The sequence below is a fragment of the Myxine glutinosa genome, chromosome 7 (assembly GCF_964187855.1).
Source record: "Myxine glutinosa chromosome 7, kmMyxGlut1.1, whole genome shotgun sequence".
Taxonomy (NCBI): domain Eukaryota; kingdom Metazoa; phylum Chordata; class Myxini; order Myxiniformes; family Myxinidae; genus Myxine; species Myxine glutinosa.
Genome location: NC_136267.1, coordinates 148,385,422 through 148,406,725, shown reverse-complemented (window position 1 = coordinate 148,406,725; position 21,304 = coordinate 148,385,422). Strand labels below are relative to the sequence as shown.

Sequence of the window (21,304 nt, the reverse complement as noted above, 5' to 3'; positions counted from 1 at the left end):
GAGGGAATCTCTTTTATTATCGGGAATGATTTGGCCGGTGGTCGAGTTTCTGGTAATCCAACGTTGGTTGAAAAGCCCAGTATGGAAAATAACACCGCACAGTTAGAGCAGGAGATTCCGGGTATCTTTCCATCCTGTGCAGTGACTCGTGCTATGGGAGGGAAGTACTCTGAAGAGAAGGAGAAGGAAGGCGATGTGGATTTGGGTTCCTTAGAGGTATTGGAGGAAAATTCAAAAGAGGAAATGGAGTGTCCGTCCATCGGAGACATCTGGGAACGAGGTTGAACAAACGGTGCTGGTCCGAAAGAGACTTGTTGAAGAACAACACAGAGATTCGGAGCTCCGGAGTTTGATTGATAAAGCCATTACAGAGGAAGAGGCTATGAAGATACCTGTTGGTTACTTCATGAAAGGGGAAATACTAATGAGAAAATGGAGACCACCGGAGGTGCCAGAAAATGATGAGTGGAAAGTTCATTACCAAATTGTGGTGCCACCGCCATACCGGAAGGAGATATTGAGTTTGGCGCATGAAACACCTTTGGCCGGGCACCTTGGAGTGAACAAGACATGTGACAGAATATTGGTACATTTTTTTCTGGCCAGGATTGCGACGTGATGTGGCGGAGTTCTGTAAATCTTGCCATTCTTGCCAGCTGGTGGGAAAACCTAATCAGAAAGTCCTCTTTTTGCCAGTGAAACATTAGCGGCATATTTCAGGAACTTATCCCCCGTGAATGTCGAGGTTCTACAGTACTTGCTTATTGAAGAAAAAAAGAAAAAGAAAAAACCCCAAAAACAAGCAATTGCAAGCGCACCATGAAGTTGATATTTCAGACTCAACATTGGTGGACTCTGATGTTTTAATACAAGTATATTTTATTTGCAATGCAATAATCAATTTGCTGTACAACATTACACATCAAAGTCCAATTTGCCCATATACATTTGCGACGATCCCCAAAATATACTTTTCATACTGTACATTGTATTCCAGTGCTGTGGGAAATGAATTAAAAACATTAAGTACATCAGCCAACCTAAGCGCATTTGCATTAATGAAGACAGTACTGCAAGTCAAACATTAAAACCTTTATCTGAACTTGAATAAACATTACTCTGAGAATCAAAAAATAAAATAAAAATACCCCCAGGGTCAAAACTTTTTTTTCCTCTGAAATGCAGTATTCTTTTCTCTTTTTTTCTGAAGAATAGCACAACTGTGGTCCATCCCCTTTAAAAAGTAAAAACAAATTGTGACGTTCACAATATAGCAACAAAAATGTTGCAACATTTATTCTATCATATGCTTCACTCAAATTAACTGGTCATTGGAATGGCTATAGACAAAAATAAAAACTGGATGTGCTTCAATCTCACTAAATTCAATACTATGAAATCTATTCTTTCCTTGCATACTTTGAAAATAACAGACAATGGAGGACGACACCAGGAGTTAAACAACAACAAAAATTATTTAATTCCTCCCCATACAGGTTCTTTAGATGTCTTGATGACAAAAGACCTTTTCAGACAGAATATTAATCTGAAAGAAAACTTGTGCCACAGCGATGCCTATGTAGGAATACAGACCATGAATTTCTCTCAACGACATGCAAATTTTACAGCTTCGGTCAACAAGGTAAAAAAAAAAAAAAAAAAAAAAAATTAAGAAAAAGCAAGAACAAAAGTGATTTCAAACAAAGCACAAGTTTTTCGCAGCAACAAGGAATAAAAAAAGAACAAAAAAAACCAATACATTCATATACTGTACCCATGTGCAGAAAAATGAAAGGCACTCACAGCCAGAGATTAAATTCAGCATGATGCATTTACAAACACAATCGGCAGCCTGCTGGATCTAGCTCAATGGGAGAAACATTCGAAGATTTAGAAATATAACTTACTTTCAAGATCACACGGACATCTGATCTCGATGCACCCCACCATTTATAGCTGGTGTCCATTTTAAACCATTATCATGAAATCCAGGCGTTGGATACAAGCTGAGAGCATAGCTACTCACAGAGGGCTTAATGGATGGCCTCTCAGTATATTCACGTTTTGAAGATATAAATATGTAATAATAGCATTGATACAGTGCGAAAGGGTCCGAAAAGGCATATATATGTGATATTTTATGCACAGCTACAAACCACAGAGGAACCATCACTTTATCAAATAGAGCATTCACTCAAGTGCGTACATGTACACGCACACTCACACACACACTTTGTAAAGTAGTGGTGCGACTTTTGAAGTATCGATCGATTCAGATGTGCCATACAATTCACAGAAGGCTCACTTTTGTGGTCAGACAATGGGGAAGAACTTAAACCATGGCACTGTATTTGCATTTCCAAATTTCGTGCTATTCTTCAATCCCATATTTACTAGTGTAAAATATTCCAGCAAATCAAGTGCCATGTTTTCAAACCATCTGTTTTTACCAAGCGCTGTGTTATAAATATTTCCAGATACACATGAGAATGCAAATAATTTTGTTTGTGCTCAAACACTGGTGCTCTTGAACTTCACTTGACAAAGATTAAAAGGGTGTTCACTGAAAAAGTCCAGGGAAAAGAAATCTCGCAAAACATCAATAAAGCCACCCAACAAGCGAACTTCATAAACTTAATAATTCATTTTACAAAACAATGTGGTTGTTGTTATTGTCGACGACGTCGTTGTCGGCATCGTTGTTGGATTGATGTAAAAAAGTAATTAGTTTCTGCAATGTCCAGAACCAAACAAACAAACTAATTGTTGCGAGTAAAGATGTCCTGAGTACAAGTATCAGATTCCTCGAGTTGTAAAATTAATGCTTGCAGAATGTCCTGCATTGATTGCTTCGCTAAACATCAACAACAAACAACAACATGCATTTTAAGGCCATTTTCCCTGCAAGAGCAGGGGTTAGCCTAAACTTCGCTAAACATCAATGAATAGAATTATCCCTGCAGTATGCAATCAGCAACCCTTAACACAATTTATCCAAAACAATCAAAAGCACAACATTGAATAAAGAATTTTAAAGTCTTTGCAAAATCATATTGACAACTAAATGCTTTCTTGAAAAGTGAAACACAAAAAGAACATTGACATCCATTTCAGATACAACTGACAGCAAACAGACATAGCCTAAAAATAAAAAAATAAAAAATTACCTGCGGAGATAAATAAAGTTTGTTTTCACCAGTGGATTTACAGCTTTTGTAAACGTGGGGGGGGGGGGGGGGGGGGGGGGAGAAAAGAAAAAGCAAATCAACATAGTACATGAAATTTCAGCTTTTTGGCGAGAGCACAAATATGACATTACATTCCCCAAAAACACATCCCGAAAAGTCTGTTAAATAACGATACCTGTGCAACAGGTAACAACAACAAAAAATGTTTCGACAACACAACAACTAATATTTGGGGAATAAAAAGTTCATAAACAACTTTTGTAAAAGAATATTCACGAATGTTAAAGCTCAGTATTCACTCGCAGGAATCACTCATTTGGCGAAGAAGAAAAATCCAATGGGTTTTGTCGGAAGAACGAATCGGAAATGTGGTGCTTTGTGAAGCAATATGCCACAGAGCAGTTCGACCATATAATATACAGGTCATTGGAAAGTTTATGAGGTGAATAAAGAAGAAAAATTATTGAGAACGAACTCCACGATCTGGTTTTGGTATACCAGATGGAAAGCCATGTTCCCAGTCTCCATCTCAGGCCGCAGCAGCGTCGGCCCAAAAACAATGGAGATGCTCTGTGTGGTCATGCGGTTTGTAGGACCACTTGCAATAACTCTGCAAAAATTCCACACATTCACACAAGCCACATTATTACCTGAATTATATATTAGCCTGAATTATATATTGCATTGTTTGTACAATCCTCCCAATGTATCTGCATGCTTCTGAAATCAAATAATTTAAATTAATTTCACATGCAATATTTCACAAATTCGGGGGGACTGCACATGTGTTCATAAATCCATGTATGGGAAAATTCAGCCCATCTTTATATCGAAATTATATATTTTATAAGATACAGGGAAGCCCACAAAATGATGGTTTTCCAATCTTTGCAGACTACATGGCCTGAAGATTTATAAAGCCATACATTTCGATGATGCACACAACTCCTATCGAGAGAACCTTGGGGAAAACTCGGTGCATCTTTGGAAATGTATTGGCAACACATTCCAAAGAGAATCCAATATTTTGCCATGCATCAAACTTTTGACTGTTTACCACATATGTGAAACACGTAGGGCATTAGACATGGACACATAAATTGTTCATGCAGGATGATGCAACTCCCCACATCACTAGAACTTTCTGCATGAATTTTTAAAAAGATTACGTCCCCGTCCCCCCTCTCCCCCCACCCCTTCAAGTGCCCAGACTGAAAATATGGAATGGCATAAATTGCGCAGAGCCTCGACCTAAATCCGTACAAATATTTTGTGGGGATATTTGACGAGCCAAGTGCTTGTGCAAAGACGACCAATGCTCATGAAGCTGAAGGAGAAGGTTGTGGAATTGTGCAACTCAATTAATGAGGATTTGTATCGCAGAGTGGTGAATAATCTCATCCATCAGATTTTTCACGTGCCAGGGCCAAATGGTCACATGAAACAGGTCCATAACAAATACATCATGTGTTCATATTTGAATGCCAAAAAGGCACACCAAAATTTAAATGATCAGCAAACTAGGATATATAAAAGTATAATTACTTGATCTTTAACTTACTGGCATGAGAATTTCTAATCTGTAACGCTGGTAGCTTGTAACTGTTGCTGCGTTTTTGCCTAAGGAAGAACTGCTGAAATCTATCTGGGTTCTCCCAACATCTTTGTGTATGTGTGTATGTGTGTATGTGTGTGTGTGTGTGTGTGTGTGTGTGTGTGTGTGTGTGTGTATGTGTATATATATATATATATATATATATATATATATATATATATATATATATATATATATATATATATATATATATATATATATATATATATATATATATATCAGTCACTATGTGATTTCATACCATCAGTGGTGAACCGCCATTAAGGTATCCCATCCAGCTATGCTGTACCTTAATGGGAGCGATAAGTGCCATCTGCCACATGGCACATTACCTCTGGTATCCACTCATTATATGGAATCCCCTGGATGCAGCCGGGAGCAAACCAATCCAAATATATGTGTAGTTCTCCAGCTTTCAATGAGCGCAAGTAATGACGTCACTGCCATGTACATACGCTCTGCCTGTCAAGCTCTCAAGAGAACCCTCTGACAGAGCAGAATTTTGATCTTAGTTCAGATACTGTCATAAGTGTATGTAAAACTCACAGTTACCGACCTGGTTTCGCCCTTTTGGGGCTCATCAGGGCAACGCAGTGAGTACTGCATACACTTATGACTGAAAACCTTTCGGTTATATACCAGTCACTATGCGATTTCATACCATCAGTGGTGAACCGCCATATATCTGAACTAAGATCAAAATTCTGCTCTGTCAGAGGGTTCTCTTGAGAGCTTGACAGGCAGAGCGTATGTACATGGCAGTGACGTCATTACTTGCGCTCATTGAAAGCTGGAGAACTGCACATATATTTGGATTGGTTTGCTCCCGGCTGCATCCAGGGGATTCCATATAATGAGTGGATACCAGAGGTAATGTGCCATGTGGCAGATGGCACTTATCGCTCCCATTAAGGTACAGCATAGCTGGATGGGATACCTTAATGGCGGTTCACCACTGATGGTATGAAATCGCATAGTGACTGGTATATAACCGAAAGGTTTTCAGAGTCATAAGCGTATGCAGTACTCACTGCGTTGCCCTGATGAGCCCCAAAAGGGTGAAACCAGGTCGGTAACTGTGAGTTTTACATACACTTATGACAGTATCTGAACTAAGATCAAAATTCTGCTCTGTCAGAGGGTTCTCTTGAGAGCTTGACAGGCAGAGCGTATGTACATGGCAGTGACGTCATTACTTGCGCTCATTGAAAGCTGGAGAACTGCACATATATTATATATATATATATATATATATATATATATATATATATATATATATATATATATATATATATATATAGTTACGGTTCGCGGTTAAGGATGTAATGTTTGCCGAGCGGAGGCCCCGCGACCTAACAGTTTCCCCGATTCACCCGATTCACTCGAACGTTGGCCGTATCGCGCCACAGATATTCAATGAGGGAAAACTCTAAAGCGACCGAATGTAAAGAGGAAGAAGAAGATGTACAGAAGAGTAACGGGATTTATTATTTACACACACAAGCAAAAAGGAGCAGTCACGGTTATGTACAGGGAACATGAAAAAGCAGGTGACACAGTGAAAATTACTAGCTTATACAGACTTAATTGAATACCCAGGACAGAACAAACAGAACAAACTCACGTACACGAATGGGGAACTTGTAGGCAGGAATGGCTGGAAGGAGAGGAAAGTCCAATGGGTCCGGCAGCACGATCGGCGCGTTGGGCAGCCGCCGTTCCTTCGCAGCCCTGCTCAAAACCGCCGTCCAGGCCCCAAGCGGCTGTCGAGTGTTGTTGCTGCTGTGGACGCTGCTGCTGGCGAGCAAGGCGACGAATAGCAGGCTTTGTGCTTCCCTGGATGATCTCTTCTCTTGGACCTCACAACCCAGCTCTGCCTTGGACCCTTTCAACCCAGCTCTGCCTTGGACCCTTTCAACTCCGCTCTCCTCTGACGACCCAGCTCTTTTCTTTGCACCTCACCACGCAGCTCAGCCCTGGTCACTCTTGCGCGCGCGCTTTTATAACGCCGCCGGCGATTAAGCCGCCGGCCTTCAGGACACGCCCATCGGTGTGCTCACCTCGGCCATGGTTGGTCGCGCGACCCTCTGGCTCCACCCTTGATGACGACGGGCGGGCACGCCTTTCTTCCCCGACCCTGCCTCGTGGCCAATGGCGGCAATTGTAGTTGGCAATGCGAATGGCAATTGACGAAAGGGGAAATGGAGGTTTTTGGGAATGGGAATGAAGGGAATCTATCTTTTTCACTTGGTGCAATGGAGTGTCATGTTAATGGAAGACAAGGCCTTACCCTAAAACACATAATAAAGATATAAGCTACTGAACAAGGGTTTTATCGTGTCCTTCAATGTGTGCTTTATGGAATTAACTACCGGGACGCCCTTTTAACCTTTACACAACACTGGAGGCAGGAGGGGCCAGAATCAAACAATAATAATAATACACACAATCAAAAAAATACAGTCCTCATATCCGCAACACTGCACCCTCCTCCTCTTAGGCACATCCCGGGCCTACAACTTTAATTTAGTGCAACACGTAGGTGTAGTTCCCTCTACTTTTAACCTGACCCTGAGTGCGACAGTTTTAAAACATAGATAAATATGTCCCGCTGCTCCATTGCACCCTGCCTAACAGACTCACGCTCACAGCTAACCGAATTGCGGAATGGTCTTCAAACTACACACTGACGGTGGGGAGCATTATTTACAGTGACGCTGTTTTATTTACAAAACGCAACCCAGGACCTGTGATTGTTCTTTCTGGGGGGGAGAGACAGTCTGCTCTGCATCAACGCACCATGAAAGCACCCAAAACGCACCAACACACCCTCAAGCACCAATTGGTGCACAGTCATCATTGTTCATCAATAAAAATAAAAACAACAACCCCTAACCCTGCAGGTGGTCTCTTGCTCTTTGGCTCCCTCTGCTGGCTATTATTATTTCTTCCTGATGTTGTCATCTTCTTTGCTGGCGGCCTATTTGTATTAAAATAAAATGCACCCAACGTGTCCATTGTTATTTATTTATGGCCCACAGGGCCGACTAGTGTGGTTCACCTGTGGGGCATCGGTGCCCTGTGATCAAGGTCCGCCAGCAAGATTTCGGGCCTTCCTGGCCGGTTCCAGCAGAGGGGCCATGCCCCAACCCATGGGGTCCATAAGTGGTGCTCGGCCACAGTGGTGTGGTCCATAATGTGATGCATCGATGCAGACAGCTGGTTCTGGGAGTTCCGGGCGCACAATGGCGGACTCACGCACGCTCCCCTCGGCGCCCAGTGGCGCTCAGGTCCTCATGTGGGAGACAAAAGGGGGGACAGACAGATGAGCGAGGGGTAAGGTCACAAGGGTACACATCAACAAAGGCAATGCAAGGCGAAGTGCGTACGGAGAGCGAAGTGAGAAAACACGTCCCTACCGTACGTCACCCCCCCTGTCACCTACACTACCCTTGCCCTTACCCCATATTTACAAAATCTACACATTTACAAATTCGTCACTACTGTCACGTCTCCCCATATTTCCCTTATACCAAATTCGTCTCCACCATCCCTCTACTTCAAAATTTGCCATCACCCAATTCATCATCAATCCTCATAAGGAGGGAGAGATGGAACATCAAGCACAATGTCACACCCACGTCATGATGCATCTCACATTCCAAAACATTTGCACATAAAAATAATAAAAACATGGCATGGTGTGGAGGTACGTCATCTCAGGTGAGTGGATGCAGATGGTGCGAGGAGACTTCAATCCTAACTATCCTCTAAATGACTTTAACACACTTTACACTACCCGGGGTCTTTCCCTGCCAATCCATTGGCCATCTTACACTATGGGTTCTAAAAACCAATTCCCATTGACCAAACTGTGGTGCTTCTCAATTTGGGGTCTCACTCCCCCGATTCATCTCCCGGTGCCCTTGCACAATTTCTGGGCTGAGACGTGTAGCTCTCCCAGCAGGCCTACCCACCTGCACACCTCCACCACTGCAGTTGCCACCCGAGCTTACCTAGCTCCTCACCCTAACCTATCTAACTGGGGAAGGCCCCTCCTGGCTCTGTCACCCCTTGGTGCCCTCTGGCACTGGGCTACCCGGGTCCGTCCTCCGGATCCTCGGGCCCCATCCACAACAACTAACGGCTCCCAGAGCCCACCTGCGGCCTCACCTGGCCGACATCCTCACAGTGGTGGAGTGCCCAAACCAACTACACACACTAACAGGCTACATGCCCAGCCATTTCCACAACACTAATGCACCCATCCAAATACCATTCTTTCACCCGCACCACAGATGCCAATATCCAACCACAATTTACCTGTACCCTCTACCTAACACTTACACTACCCGCCCCGGGTATTCGTGATGGGGGTCCATCCTTCCCCCATTCACACCTTCGCACCATCCACTCCACTCCATAGTTTCCATCATACTCACTCCACTACCATCCATTCCAATACTCCAGATATTCCACACTACCATTTATTCCACACAACCATTTATTCCATACACCTGTTCTTCATACCTGTTGTTGCACACCTGTGCACTCACACCTGGTGCCACCTGCACCCTCCTTCCTTCCTGGACCATTTGGTCAGCACAACTCATCACTATCACTCCCTCATACACTGCTCCATACACCTGTTCAGTTGCACACCTGTGCAATCACACCTGTTCCTCACACACGGCATCATCTAATCTACCTGTTGCCCTGCTAACTTAGTGCTCCCCGTCTTCCCTTTAAACTAAGCACATACCACGTCATTATCATCCACACTACCCTCTCTGCGTCCCCACTACAGGTGTCATTGTCACTACCTAATCTTAACGTCACCTAAGGTCATCTTCTAGGTCCCTACACATTATCCAAACCCTCCCGGGCTAGTTTTCACTGCCATAAACCCCATAACTAGTGCTCCTTTGCCCCCTTTGTGAGGGATGACAGAGTTGCCATCCCACCACATCGGGTATCTCCCACTACCAATTTAGCACATCAAATTCCAACAAATCAAAAATTTGCCAATCACTCTACCAATCATCACTCTGCCAATCCTTTGCCAATCATCAAATTTTGTTTTTCTAATTTCGGGTCCAGACCACTATCCTCGTCACACGTCTACTCACTAGTACCTCTCGGTGCGCCAATTCACTTCCAGAGCTCGGCTTCGTAAAGCCGAGCAATGAATGCGGGTTGTTTGGTGCCGGCGGCTGGATACGTCCGGCACTCGGTGCAGGGAAGGAGGTTTATCCGGGCCGAGATCCCACGCACCACCTGGGCACGGAGCCATCCCATGGCCCGATCTCGACCTGCCGGGACGCCTCAACAAAAGGGGGTCGCCATGACGACCCTTCCTATCGGGCTGCCCGCTCCGCCTAGTGGAGCACAGACGCGGCCGTTCAAAGCGCGGCCCAGCGTGGATCACGTACGGCGGTCCTTTCGAACCCGCAGTGGTTCGGATCCCCGCTGGTCCTCGCGGCACGCGAAGCTGCCCGACGTGCACCGAGGGCCCGATTCGGCTAAATGTCGTTCTAACCGCTAACCCGGTTACCGTCGATGCCTCTCCTGCATGCTTACACGCATACGCTACCCCTTTCACCCTCACTGAGCTCGATGCTCCAACGCCGCCCGTACACCCCGCATACTTCGTTATTGCACTCGTTCTTTCGCTCACAGACTTGGTCACACACCTGACCACCGAACACCTTGGCACACACTCGTCGTTCGCACACCTCACCAACACACCTCTTCGCGCCCCCTCCTCGGTCACCTCCTCTGTGACAATCACAGGTGTGCTCTCACTCGCACACCCAACCACATGCCTCACTACCAACTCAAGTGTGCATTCCCACACACGCTCTACCATTCCAGGTGTGCATCCTTCCATTCCAGGTGTACATCCTCTCTCACCTGTCACAACCAACTCACGCTCCGTGTCACTCTCACTACTTTCACCACCACTCTTGACAGCGCACTCACCCTTACTCTCGACAGCGCACTCTTTCCTCACGCACCTGTCCGTTACACACCTTTCTCGCGCACCCTCTTGCGCACACTCTCCCGTTACTTTCTCCGTAACACTCACCACAGGTGTACACTCTCTCGTTACATCCTTTGTAACACTCCTCACTACGCGCTTCCATGTGCTCCATCGCACACGCGCTATGACCGACTCACTCTCGACAGCACACTCACTCCTTGGTGCGCACTTTTTCCTCACACACCCCAGAGTCGGACATTCTCGCACACCCCCTCCTTCGCACACCGTACCTGTCGCACACTTCACCAACGGCCTCTCACGAACACCCGGGTCCACAACAACCCCCAAGCCGACTGAAGCTCCCCTCACATCATATACATTTCCACGTATATCGCCACTCACCTCGGCACCTCGTCTCCGCACCTCCTTCACCACCTGCAAACTCTTTATTTGGTTAGTGAGCACACCATTATGAGTTGAGCACCGACCTTGTACATATTCCATCACCTCCTCCTGTATTTCTCTCTTAGTTTCTGTCCGTCTCTTCTTAATTTCACTCACCTCTTCTTCCACTTCCTCTAATTTTTGCTTCACCTCTTTTATTTCCCGGTGCGTCTCCTCAAGTTCGTCCTCTAAGGCTATCTTGACCGTCTCTATGTGCGTCCTCACCTCTCGGTCCTTCGTCTCCATTACTTCTGTCACCTCTTCCAACCTCGTTGTCAGTCCCTCACGTACCATCTGACATTGCCTCTGTGTCGCTATCAAGTCATTTTTAATGTCGTTTTGTGTCGCTTTTAACCCTCCTAGTACTGCAGTGTTCCTTTGAACCTGCTCCGTTAGATCTTTTTGGCCCTCCGTCAGCTGTTCCACCTCCTCCGTCAGGTCCTCTATTCCCCCCTGTAACCTAGCCGTTCCATTTCTCACCTCTTTCTCCATACGCTTTTCACCTCGCTTTACCTCCTCGCGTACCCCCGAGACCTCCTCACTTACACCTCGTCGTATCTCCTCCATCTCCTCCCTCTCTTTTGTAGATGCCACCCTCATCTGTCCCAATTCATCCCTCTGAGCATCCAGTTTGGTTTCTACCCCGATTTTCACCTCCTCTAGCTGCTCTCCCATTTGTTTAATTTCTCGGGCGGATTGCTCCCCTATCTCCCGCAATTTGTCTTCCATCCTATCTTCTAGCCCCCTCAACCCATTTTTCACCCCCTCTATCTGATTCTCCTGGGCAGCCATTCTATTTTCCACCCCCATTAACCCCTTTTTTACCTCTTTTATCCCGTTGTCTAACCCCTCAAATTTGTCGTCTAACTTCCCAAATTTCTTGTCTAATCCCTTAAAATTATTGTCTAACCCCTCACCGTTACCCCTCGCTTCATCCCTCATTAATAATAATAATAATAATTCATTTATTTTGTATAGCGCTTTTCCAGAAGCCCAAAGGCGCTTTGACAGAGTGGAAAACATAATGCATCAGAGTGGAAAACATAATGCATATAGTCTAGTAGGAAGACTAGGTCCCTCTGCACCCCCCGGAGATATACTTCTAATCAGTGTTTCTAGATTGGAAAAAATGTGTAGAAAATGACTAGCTATGGCCCCAAGCTGAAAAAATGTCCCACATACCATTTTTATGCAAATTACTGCTGCAAATTTTATGCAAAATTATGCAAATTTTATGCAAATTTTTGATGAGGAGTAGAGTTGAGGGGTCTTTGAGGGCTTCATCGAGGTGCTCTCGGTTGCAAGACTGGGTCATTCTGAGAAGCACAGCAGGGTCAGAGATCATGATGTTCTCCTCCTCAGTGAATCTCTCCATCAACAGCCTCTCCATTGCCTCACACACTGTTTTGAGGCAAAAGAGGGACTTTGCGTAGGCCTTTCCACTGAGAACACCTTTGAGAGATCCACTTGTTACTAGTTGTGCCTCAAAGAGAATCTCTGCATATCCAGAACCACGCATCTTGTGTCCAGTGAGCATCCCGATGTAGTTCATGGATGTGTGGAAGGGTCCAATCGTTACTACATGACTAGCAAATTCATTTGGCCAGCGCCAGATGATGGGAAGGGCTTTCATGCAGACACCCAGATCAAATGTATTCAGGACCCATCTCTGACCCACCTCAGCAGTTGCTGCCTCGGAACGCTTCAGTAGCTCACGAACAACTGCGTTGTCTGTGATCGGTCTGTGCCTGGTGCCTGCATGGCATGGCAATGGCCTGCAGCCTGTGCCTGGGCTAGGGGGTTTCACCTCTGCAACTGGTTCTCCCCCACCCAGCAAATCAACAGTCGACTACTGCACGCCTATCCACCAACCGATCACAGACAACGCAGTTGTTCGTGAGCTACTGAAGCGTTCCGAGGCAGCAACTGCTGAGGTGGGTCAGAGATGGGTCCTGAATACATTTGATCTGGGTGTCTGCATGAAAGCCCTTCCCATCATCTGGCGCTGGCCAAATGAATTTGCTAGTCATGTAGTAACGATTGGACCCTTCCACACATCCATGAACTACATCGGGATGCTCACTGGACACAAGATGCGTGGTTCTGGATATGCAGAGATTCTCTTTGAGGCACAACTAGTAACAAGTGGATCTCTCAAAGGTGTTCTCAGTGGAAAGGCCTACGCAAAGTCCCTCTTTTGCCTCAAAACAGTGTGTGAGGCAATGGAGAGGCTGTTGATGGAGAGATTCACTGAGGAGGAGAACATCATGATCTCTGACCCTGCTGTGCTTCTCAGAATGACCCAGTCTTGCAACCGAGAGCACCTCGATGAAGCCCTCAAAGACCCCTCAACTCTACTCCTCATCAAAAATTTGCATAAAATTTGCATAATTTTGCATAAAATTTGCAGCAGTAATTTGCATAAAAATGGTATGTGGGACATTTTTTCAGCTTGGGGCCATAGCTAGTCATTTTCTACACATTTTTTCCAATCTAGAAACACTGATTAGAAGTATATCTCCGGGGGGTGCAGGGGGACCTAGTCTTCCTACTAGACTAATAACAATACATGAAAACAACAATTGCAAAAAGACAAGAATCAAGAAAACAAACAGCAGCGATATACGGCATATATATAAGACAAGAATCAAAAAGACAAGACAAGAATCAATAGGGAAATATTTAAAGCAAAAGGAGGGAGAAGGAGAAGAGATAGTCAGGGGTTAAATGCTGTGGGTTGAATGTTGAATGCAGCGTTGAACAGGTGGGTCTTTAGTGATGTTTTGAATGTGGTGAGTGAGGAGGAGTCTCTGATGGTGTGAGGTAGTGAGTTCCAGAGGGTGGGAGCAGCGATGGAGAAGGCCCTGTCCCCCCAGGATCTGAATTTGGTCCGGATGGAGGGGGTCAGGAGGTTGGTACCAGCAGAGCGGAGGTTGCGGGTGGGAGTGTGTCTGGAGAGGAGGTCAGCCAGGTAGGATGGGGCCAGGTTATGGAGGGCTTTGTATGTCAAGAGGAGGATTTTGTACTGGATTCTCTGGGGGATGGGGAGCCAGTGAAGCTTGTAAAGGACGGGGGTGATGTGGTCACGGGTCCGGGAATGAGTGAGTAGACGGGCAGCGGAGTTCTGAATGTATTGGAGTTTATTGGTGATTTTTGAGGGTGAACCATAGAGGAGGCTATTGCAGTAGTCCAGACGGGAGGTGATGAAGGCGTGGATGAGGGTTTCTGCAGCCGTGGAGGAGAGGGATGAGCGGAGACGGGCAATGTTTTTCAGGTGAAAGAAGGCTGACTTTGTGATCTGTTTAGTGTATTTGTCGAAGGAAAGGGTTTGGTCAAAGATGACGCCAAGATTCCGGATGTGAGGGGAGGTGGATACTGGGATACCGTCGATGTTGAGGGCAAAGTTATGGGTGGATTTTGTGAGCGTTTTTGGGCCAATGATGATTATTTCAGATTTATCACAGTTAAGCTTGAGGAAGTTGATTTGAAGCCAGGATTTTATTTCAGTGATGCAGTTTGTCAGGATAGAGTGGGTGTCGGTGGAGACGGACTTGGTGGAGATGAAAAGCTGGATGTCATCGGCGAAGCAGTGGAATTGGAGACCATGACGGCGGATTAAGTGACCGAGCGGGGACAGGTAAAGGATGAAGAGGAGGGGGCCAAGAACTGAACCTTGGGGGACACCTTGGGGGAGGGGAGCAGTGGGGGATTTGCAGTTATTGATGGAGATGAACTGGCATCTGTCAGAGAGGTATGATTTAATCCAAGAGAGGGCAGTGCCGGTGACGTTAAAGGTGGATTCAAGTCGGGTGAGGAGGATAGTGTGATCGATGGTGTCAAAGGCAGCGCTGAGGTCGAGGAGGACGAGAATGTTGAGGTTGCCAGCGTCAGAGGAGAGGAGAAGGTCGTTGGTGATTTTGAGGAGAGCAGTTTCAGTACTGTGGTTGGAGCGGAATCCGGATTGGAATGTTTCATACAAGTTATTGGCAGAGAGATGATGTTTGAGTTGAGTGGCTACAGCGCGTTCCAAAACTTTTGACAGAAAGGGTAGGTTGGAGATGGGTCTGAAGTTGTTTAGGGTGTCAGGGTTTAGACCAGGTTTTTTTAGAATGGGGGTAACAGCAGCAATTTTGAGGGAAGGTGGGACGATGCCTGTAGACAGGGAGGAGTTTATTGTTGCAATGATAAGTGGAGAGAGAGCAGGGAGGGAGGCTTTGACAAAGCTGGAGGGGATGGGGTCAAGAGTGCAGGTGGCAGTTTTCATTCCTATGAGGAGTTCAGAGAGGTCAGTAGGAGAGATTGGGGAGAACCGAGACAGGGGATGGCAGGACAAGGGGGGGCAGGTGGTTGGAGGGGGAGCGGGTGCGGCGGTGGTCAAGCTGTTGTAGATGTTGTCAATTTTGCGTTGGAAGAAAGAGAGGAAGGAGATGCAGTTGTCTACTGTGAATGACTGGGTGGTGGTGTTCAGGGGGCGGAGGAGTTTGTTTATTGTCGAGAAGAGTGCTTTTGGGTTTCCGGAGCCAGAGTGGATAATTTGAGAGTAGTAGGCAGAGCGGGCGCGGGAGAGGGCATCTTTGTAGTGTTGTATGTGGTCCTTGTAGGCTTGGGAGTGAACTGTGAGACCCGTTTTATTGCGGAGTCTTTCAAGTTGGCGAGCACGAGTTTAGAGTGTGGTTGTAGTAGTCAGTGAGGTCGGAAGGGGTGTGGAGGTCAATGAAGGGAGAAGTGGACATTTTTTCAGAGAGGGTGGATGAGAATGAGGTAGGTGAAAGAGCGTTTAGCTTACGGAAGTTGATTGTGCGATAATGCCTTGGTGTTGGGGCGGGGATGTTGATGGTCAGAGTGATGGCTAAGTGGTCAGAGAGGGTGAGGTCGGAGCCATCGTAGGCAAGAGGTGCGATCGTGTGGGTTGCTGTGACCAGGTGCGCTGGGACGAAGAGTGAGAGTGCGCTGAGCCGACCAGAGGACGGGGATGGAGTGACCGGATTGCAAATAAACAAACTTGCGACCGGAGCCACGGTGAATGTACCTGGGTCGTCGGAGGAGTCCATTTGATTTGATGGCAGAGATGCATGATGGGGTGGAGCGGGTATTGAGCAGAAGAAGCCTTGCGGCGGAGTACTTCGGAGTACTCATTACCCCCAATTGCTCACTCTGAGCCCTCGCTTCGTCCCTCATTACCCCCAACATTCTGTTTTCCATTTTTTCACGATCAGCCCTCGCTTCGTCCCTCATTTTGTCCATAAGGGCCCCCATTTGCAGGAAAAAAAGGTTCGAATCCACCAGCGGCGCTGCTACGGTCACGGGCGCGGTCGCCGTGGCCATGTGCGAGGCGCCATTTTGCGCGCCCGTAACCTCGTGCGCGAGAGCGCCATTTTGTGTGCCTGATACCCCCTCAACCACATTGCCAATGTTCACCTCCTCCCTTTCCTCCACATACATTTCCCCGAGGTCCTGGGTCGATTCTACCCCGTCTTTCTCTCCCACCGACATCCCGTCGCCTTGACCAGCCATGGCGCGATTTCAAAATTCGGGTTTTGTAAAACAAAAGCAATTTCGGTAGTTTGTAATTTTGAGCGCGTTAAACGCTTCAGGTCCGAATCCGACACGTCTGACGCCAATAGTACAATTGGTGTTCCAAAATTTGGGCTAAATAAATTTAGTCCCAGGTCCGAATCCGACACTCCTGACACCAATTGTTACAGTTCGCGGTTAAGGATGTAATGTTTGCCGAGCGGAGGCCCCGCGACCTAACAGTTTCCCCGATTCACCCGATTCACTCGAACGTTGGCCGTATCGCGCCACAGATATTCAATGAGGGAAAACTCTAAAGCGACCGAATGTAAAGAGGAAGAAGAAGACGTACAGAAGAGTAACGGGATTTATTATTTACACACACAAGCAAAAAGGAGCAGTCACGGTTATGTACAGGGAACATGAAAAAGCAGGTGACACAGTGAAAATTACGAGCTTATACAGACTTAATTGAATACCCAGGACAGAACAAACAGAACAAACTCACGTACACGAATGGGGAACTTGTAGGCAGGAATGGCTGGAAGGAGAGGAAAGTCCAATGGGTCCGGCAGCACGATCGGCGCGTTGGGCAGCCGCCGTTCCTTCGCGGCCCTGCTCAAAATCGCCGTCCAGGCCCCAAGCGGCTGTCGAGTGTTGCTGCTGCTGTGGACGCTGCTGCTGGCGAGCAAGGCGACGAATAGCAGGCTTTCTGCTTCCCTGGATGATCTCTTCTATTGGACCTCACAACCCAGCTCTGCCTTGGACCCTTTCAACCCAGCTCTGCCTTGGACCCTTTCAACTCCGCTCTCCTCTGACGACCCAGCTCTTTTCTTTGCACCTCACCACGCAGCTCAGCCCTGGTCACTCTTGCGCGCGCGCTTTTATAACGCTGCCGGTGATTAAGCCGCCGGCCTTCAGGACACGCCCATCGGTGTGCTCACCTCGGCCATGGTTGGTCGCGCGACCCTCTGGCTCCGCCCTTGATGACGACGGGCGGGCACGCCTTTCTTCCCCGACCCTGCCTCGTGGCCAATGGCGGCAATTGTAGTTGGCAATGCGAATGGCAATTGACGAAAGGGGAAATGGAGGTTTTTGGGAATGGGAATGAAGGGAATCTATCTTTTTCACTTGGTGCAATGGAAGTGTCATGTTAATGGAAGACAAGGCCTTACCCTAAAACACATAATAAAGATATAAGCTACTGAACAAGGGTTTTATCGTGTCCTTTATGGAATTAACTACCGGGACACCCTTTTAACCTTTACACAACACTGGAGGCAGGAGGGGCCAGAATCAAACAATAATAATAATACACACAATCAAAAAAATAGTCCTCATATCCGCAACAATATATATATATATATATATATATATATATATATATATATATATATATATATATATATATATATATATATATATATATATATATATATATATATATATATAACTAGCTGAGGTACCCGGCTTCGCCCGGGTTGAATAAGAATAATACAAATATATGATGAAAAGAACATGTATATTTTAGAGCAATATCACAGTACATTTCCTACATGACGTTTTTTAAATTTTCAATTTCTCAAAACCTCTGGGTATACAACATTTCTGGTTTTCTTACTTGGTGCCAAGACGTAAAGATTGCTTGGTTTTCCAACCCTCGAGCAGCCCACGTACAGCTGGCCATGGGCAAACACTTGTTCTGTGAAGTTCAGGCCTACAACCTTCATTGATTGCCCCTGCGCCAGAAATATGTCTTGAAATATTCCTGAAATAAGTTGTTGACCTTTTGGCCTATGTTAACCTCAAAAATAATTGGTGGTTTAATTCAGTGATCTGATGTGCAAATCCTCTTCAAATTTCAAGTCAATTAGATGAAAATTGACGATTTTAGAAATTTGGCCCATATTGATATTTTCACCTTTAGACCTCAAAAATAATTGGTGGTTGAATTAGGTGACCCGATATGCAAATCCTATCCAAATTTCAAGTCAATTGGATGAAAATGTAGGATTTTAAAAACTTCACCTTAAGTTGTTGACCTTTGGCCTATGTTTACTTTTTGGCCTATGCTGACCTCAAAAAGAATTGGTGGTTCAATTTCAGTGACCTGATATGCAAATCCTCTTCACATTTCAAGTCAATCAGATGAAAGTTGAGGATTTTAGAAATTTGAAATTGTTGTTGACTTTTGGCCTATGTTGCTCTTTTGGCCGATGGTGATCTCAAAAATAGTTGTTGGTTGAATTCAGTTTGCTGATATGTAAATCCCATTCAAATTTCAAGTGAATCGGATGAAAATTGAGGATTTTAGAAACTAAAAAAAAAAGTGGTTGACCTTTGGCCTACGTTGACCTTTTGGCCTACGCCGATCTCAAAAATAGTTGGTGGTTTAATTCAGTAAGCCGATATGTAAATCCTATTCAAAGTTAAAGTCAATAGGATGAAAATTAAGGATTTTAGAATTGAGGCTGACGACTGTTGAGAAACTCAGTTGGGAGGTTTACTGCCTGATCTTCATGTCACTTTGTCAAGAGAATCATAATGTCTTTCATGACCGGGAAGTTGGTGGAGGAGCAAATTGTTGATCTCTTGAACAGCATTGTTCTTGGGGGCCAAAATGGCTCTTTCGGCAAGCCATGATGAGTCCTGGAACTGGGTTGGGAAAGACCTTTTTGATCAAGTCATCTTTTGTTTCAACAAACTGTCCAAATGGTAGAATTATTTGTTCTGATGCATCTTGAGGGTATAGGCCATTGCCAACTTTCAAAAGCTGGCTTGAGAACGCCCCTGCAGTGTTGTCACCAAGAAGGTGGACTCTCATGTTGGTATTCAGGGTAAGTCTTTGCACATGTGGCCAGAGGAGATAAGAAGACTTGATACAGGCCTTGACTTGATCTGCTCTTGTGCCCCGTTGGATGACTGGGAGAGTCTGACGAAAGTCTCCAACCAGAACAGTTGTCACACCACCCATGATTTTCTTGTTGTTGCGAATATCTTGGAGTGTTCTGTTCACTGCTTCGAATGCCTGCTTGTGGTTCATAGTAGCCTCATCCCAGATAATGATTTTGCACTGTTGAAGGATCTTGGCTTTTGCTGAATTCTTGCTAATGTTGCAGGTTGGGGTGTCTTGCTTGGTCAAATCCTAAGGCAGTTTGAAAGTTGAGTGTGCTGTCCTTCCTCCTTCAAGAAGTGTAGCTGCAATTCCACTTGAGGCCACAGCCAGAGCAATTTTAGACTTTTGACGAACCTTGGCCAGGATGATATTAATGAGGAATGTTTTTCCTGTCCCGCCAGGAGCATCGAGGAAGAATATCTTGCCAGCATCATCATCAACACTCTTCAGGATAGAAGTAAAGGCTTGCTGTTGGTCCTCAACCATTCTTGGGACATTCTGCTCTACAAATGTGGTCAGCTCTTCCATGTTGTAGTTTGTTTCCCTCAGAAGCTCCTGAGCCATTCCCTCAATGCAGACAGTAGGGATGGTGTTGGATGGGTGTTGAGCTGTGCTCGGCTTCCGTCAGACGTGACACTTTGCATTCAGGCCAAAGCATTGAATTTTCGTCTCATCAGACGATGGTTAGCGGTTTATACCTTAATGCTGTTGCAAAGTGGGTGTGTTTTGCTAGGGGAAGGTCGAGATTAAATCGACCGTCGTTGGTTAACCAAAAACAATATTTCCAACAGTTGAAATAATTATTGTTTCCAACAGTTGAAATTTAATGGAATTCGAATAAAATCTCAACTAAAAAAAAAAACCGTTTATTCGTTATTGGCGCGAAAAAATGGCGCGCATTTTGTCATTATGTGTGACTTTACGTCACTCCTACGGACGTGAAAACATTTGTTTTCCTTAAAAATATATTTAAAATAAATAAAATAGTACATAAATTAACAATAAAAAGCTAAAAAACAATTTAAAATACAATAAAAAGCACATTAAAAATATATAAATATGTACGTACAGTATACTGTACGTACGCACAAATGCCGATTCTCATTCAAAACAGAGGCGACGTACAGTATTCCTTTACTGTGTCTGTGTTAGCCATGGGTCTGAAGAAGGATAATGCTAGTGTTTCCAAGCGTAATGTGGTTACGATGGACGATAAGTTAAATCTGATTAAAAGGTATGGAAAAGGTGGAAAAGTGTCGGTGATAGCACATAGACCTTATCGCGAATCGGAACCGCAATGCGTCATGGGATCGGAAAGGGGCAATAGCGCCGCCACAAACTACACCATGGAATTGCAGCTGGCCCGGTTTTTTAAACGATTGATATTAAAATAAAACGTAGCCTATAACCACCGGAATTTTATGCTGATTCTGAATCTGTGTCTAAAACTTTTCTCCGATGTGTAGTTCTTGAGTTATAAGCGGACATCCAGACAGACAGACAGACACTCCTCCTTTGTATATACTAGGGCATGCCCGTACTATATATATATATCTAAAATTATATCCCCCCCCTCTATTTACATGAAATGGTTTGGTCCATGAAATGTTTTGGTCCATTCGCAACGCCAAAGCGAACGCTTTACATGAAATGGTTTGGTCCAT

The 21,304-nt window shown here is 45.3% G+C and overlaps 1 protein-coding gene across 6 annotated transcripts in view; it reads right to left on the bottom strand.

The window, feature by feature from the left end:
• Nucleotides 1-859: 859 nt before the first annotated feature.
• Nucleotides 860-21,304, bottom strand: part of LOC137431736 (rho GTPase-activating protein 15) — a 246,576-nt gene continuing 226,131 nt past the window's right edge. For all 6 annotated transcript variants that reach the window (XM_068123376.2, XM_068123381.2, XM_068123380.2 and 3 more), the window contains one exon: nucleotides 860-3,798. In XM_068123376.2, the coding sequence (XP_067979477.1) occupies nucleotides 3,624-3,798 (175 nt within the window). In that variant the 3' untranslated portion in view covers nucleotides 860-3,623. The remainder of the gene's footprint in view (nucleotides 3,799-21,304) is intronic.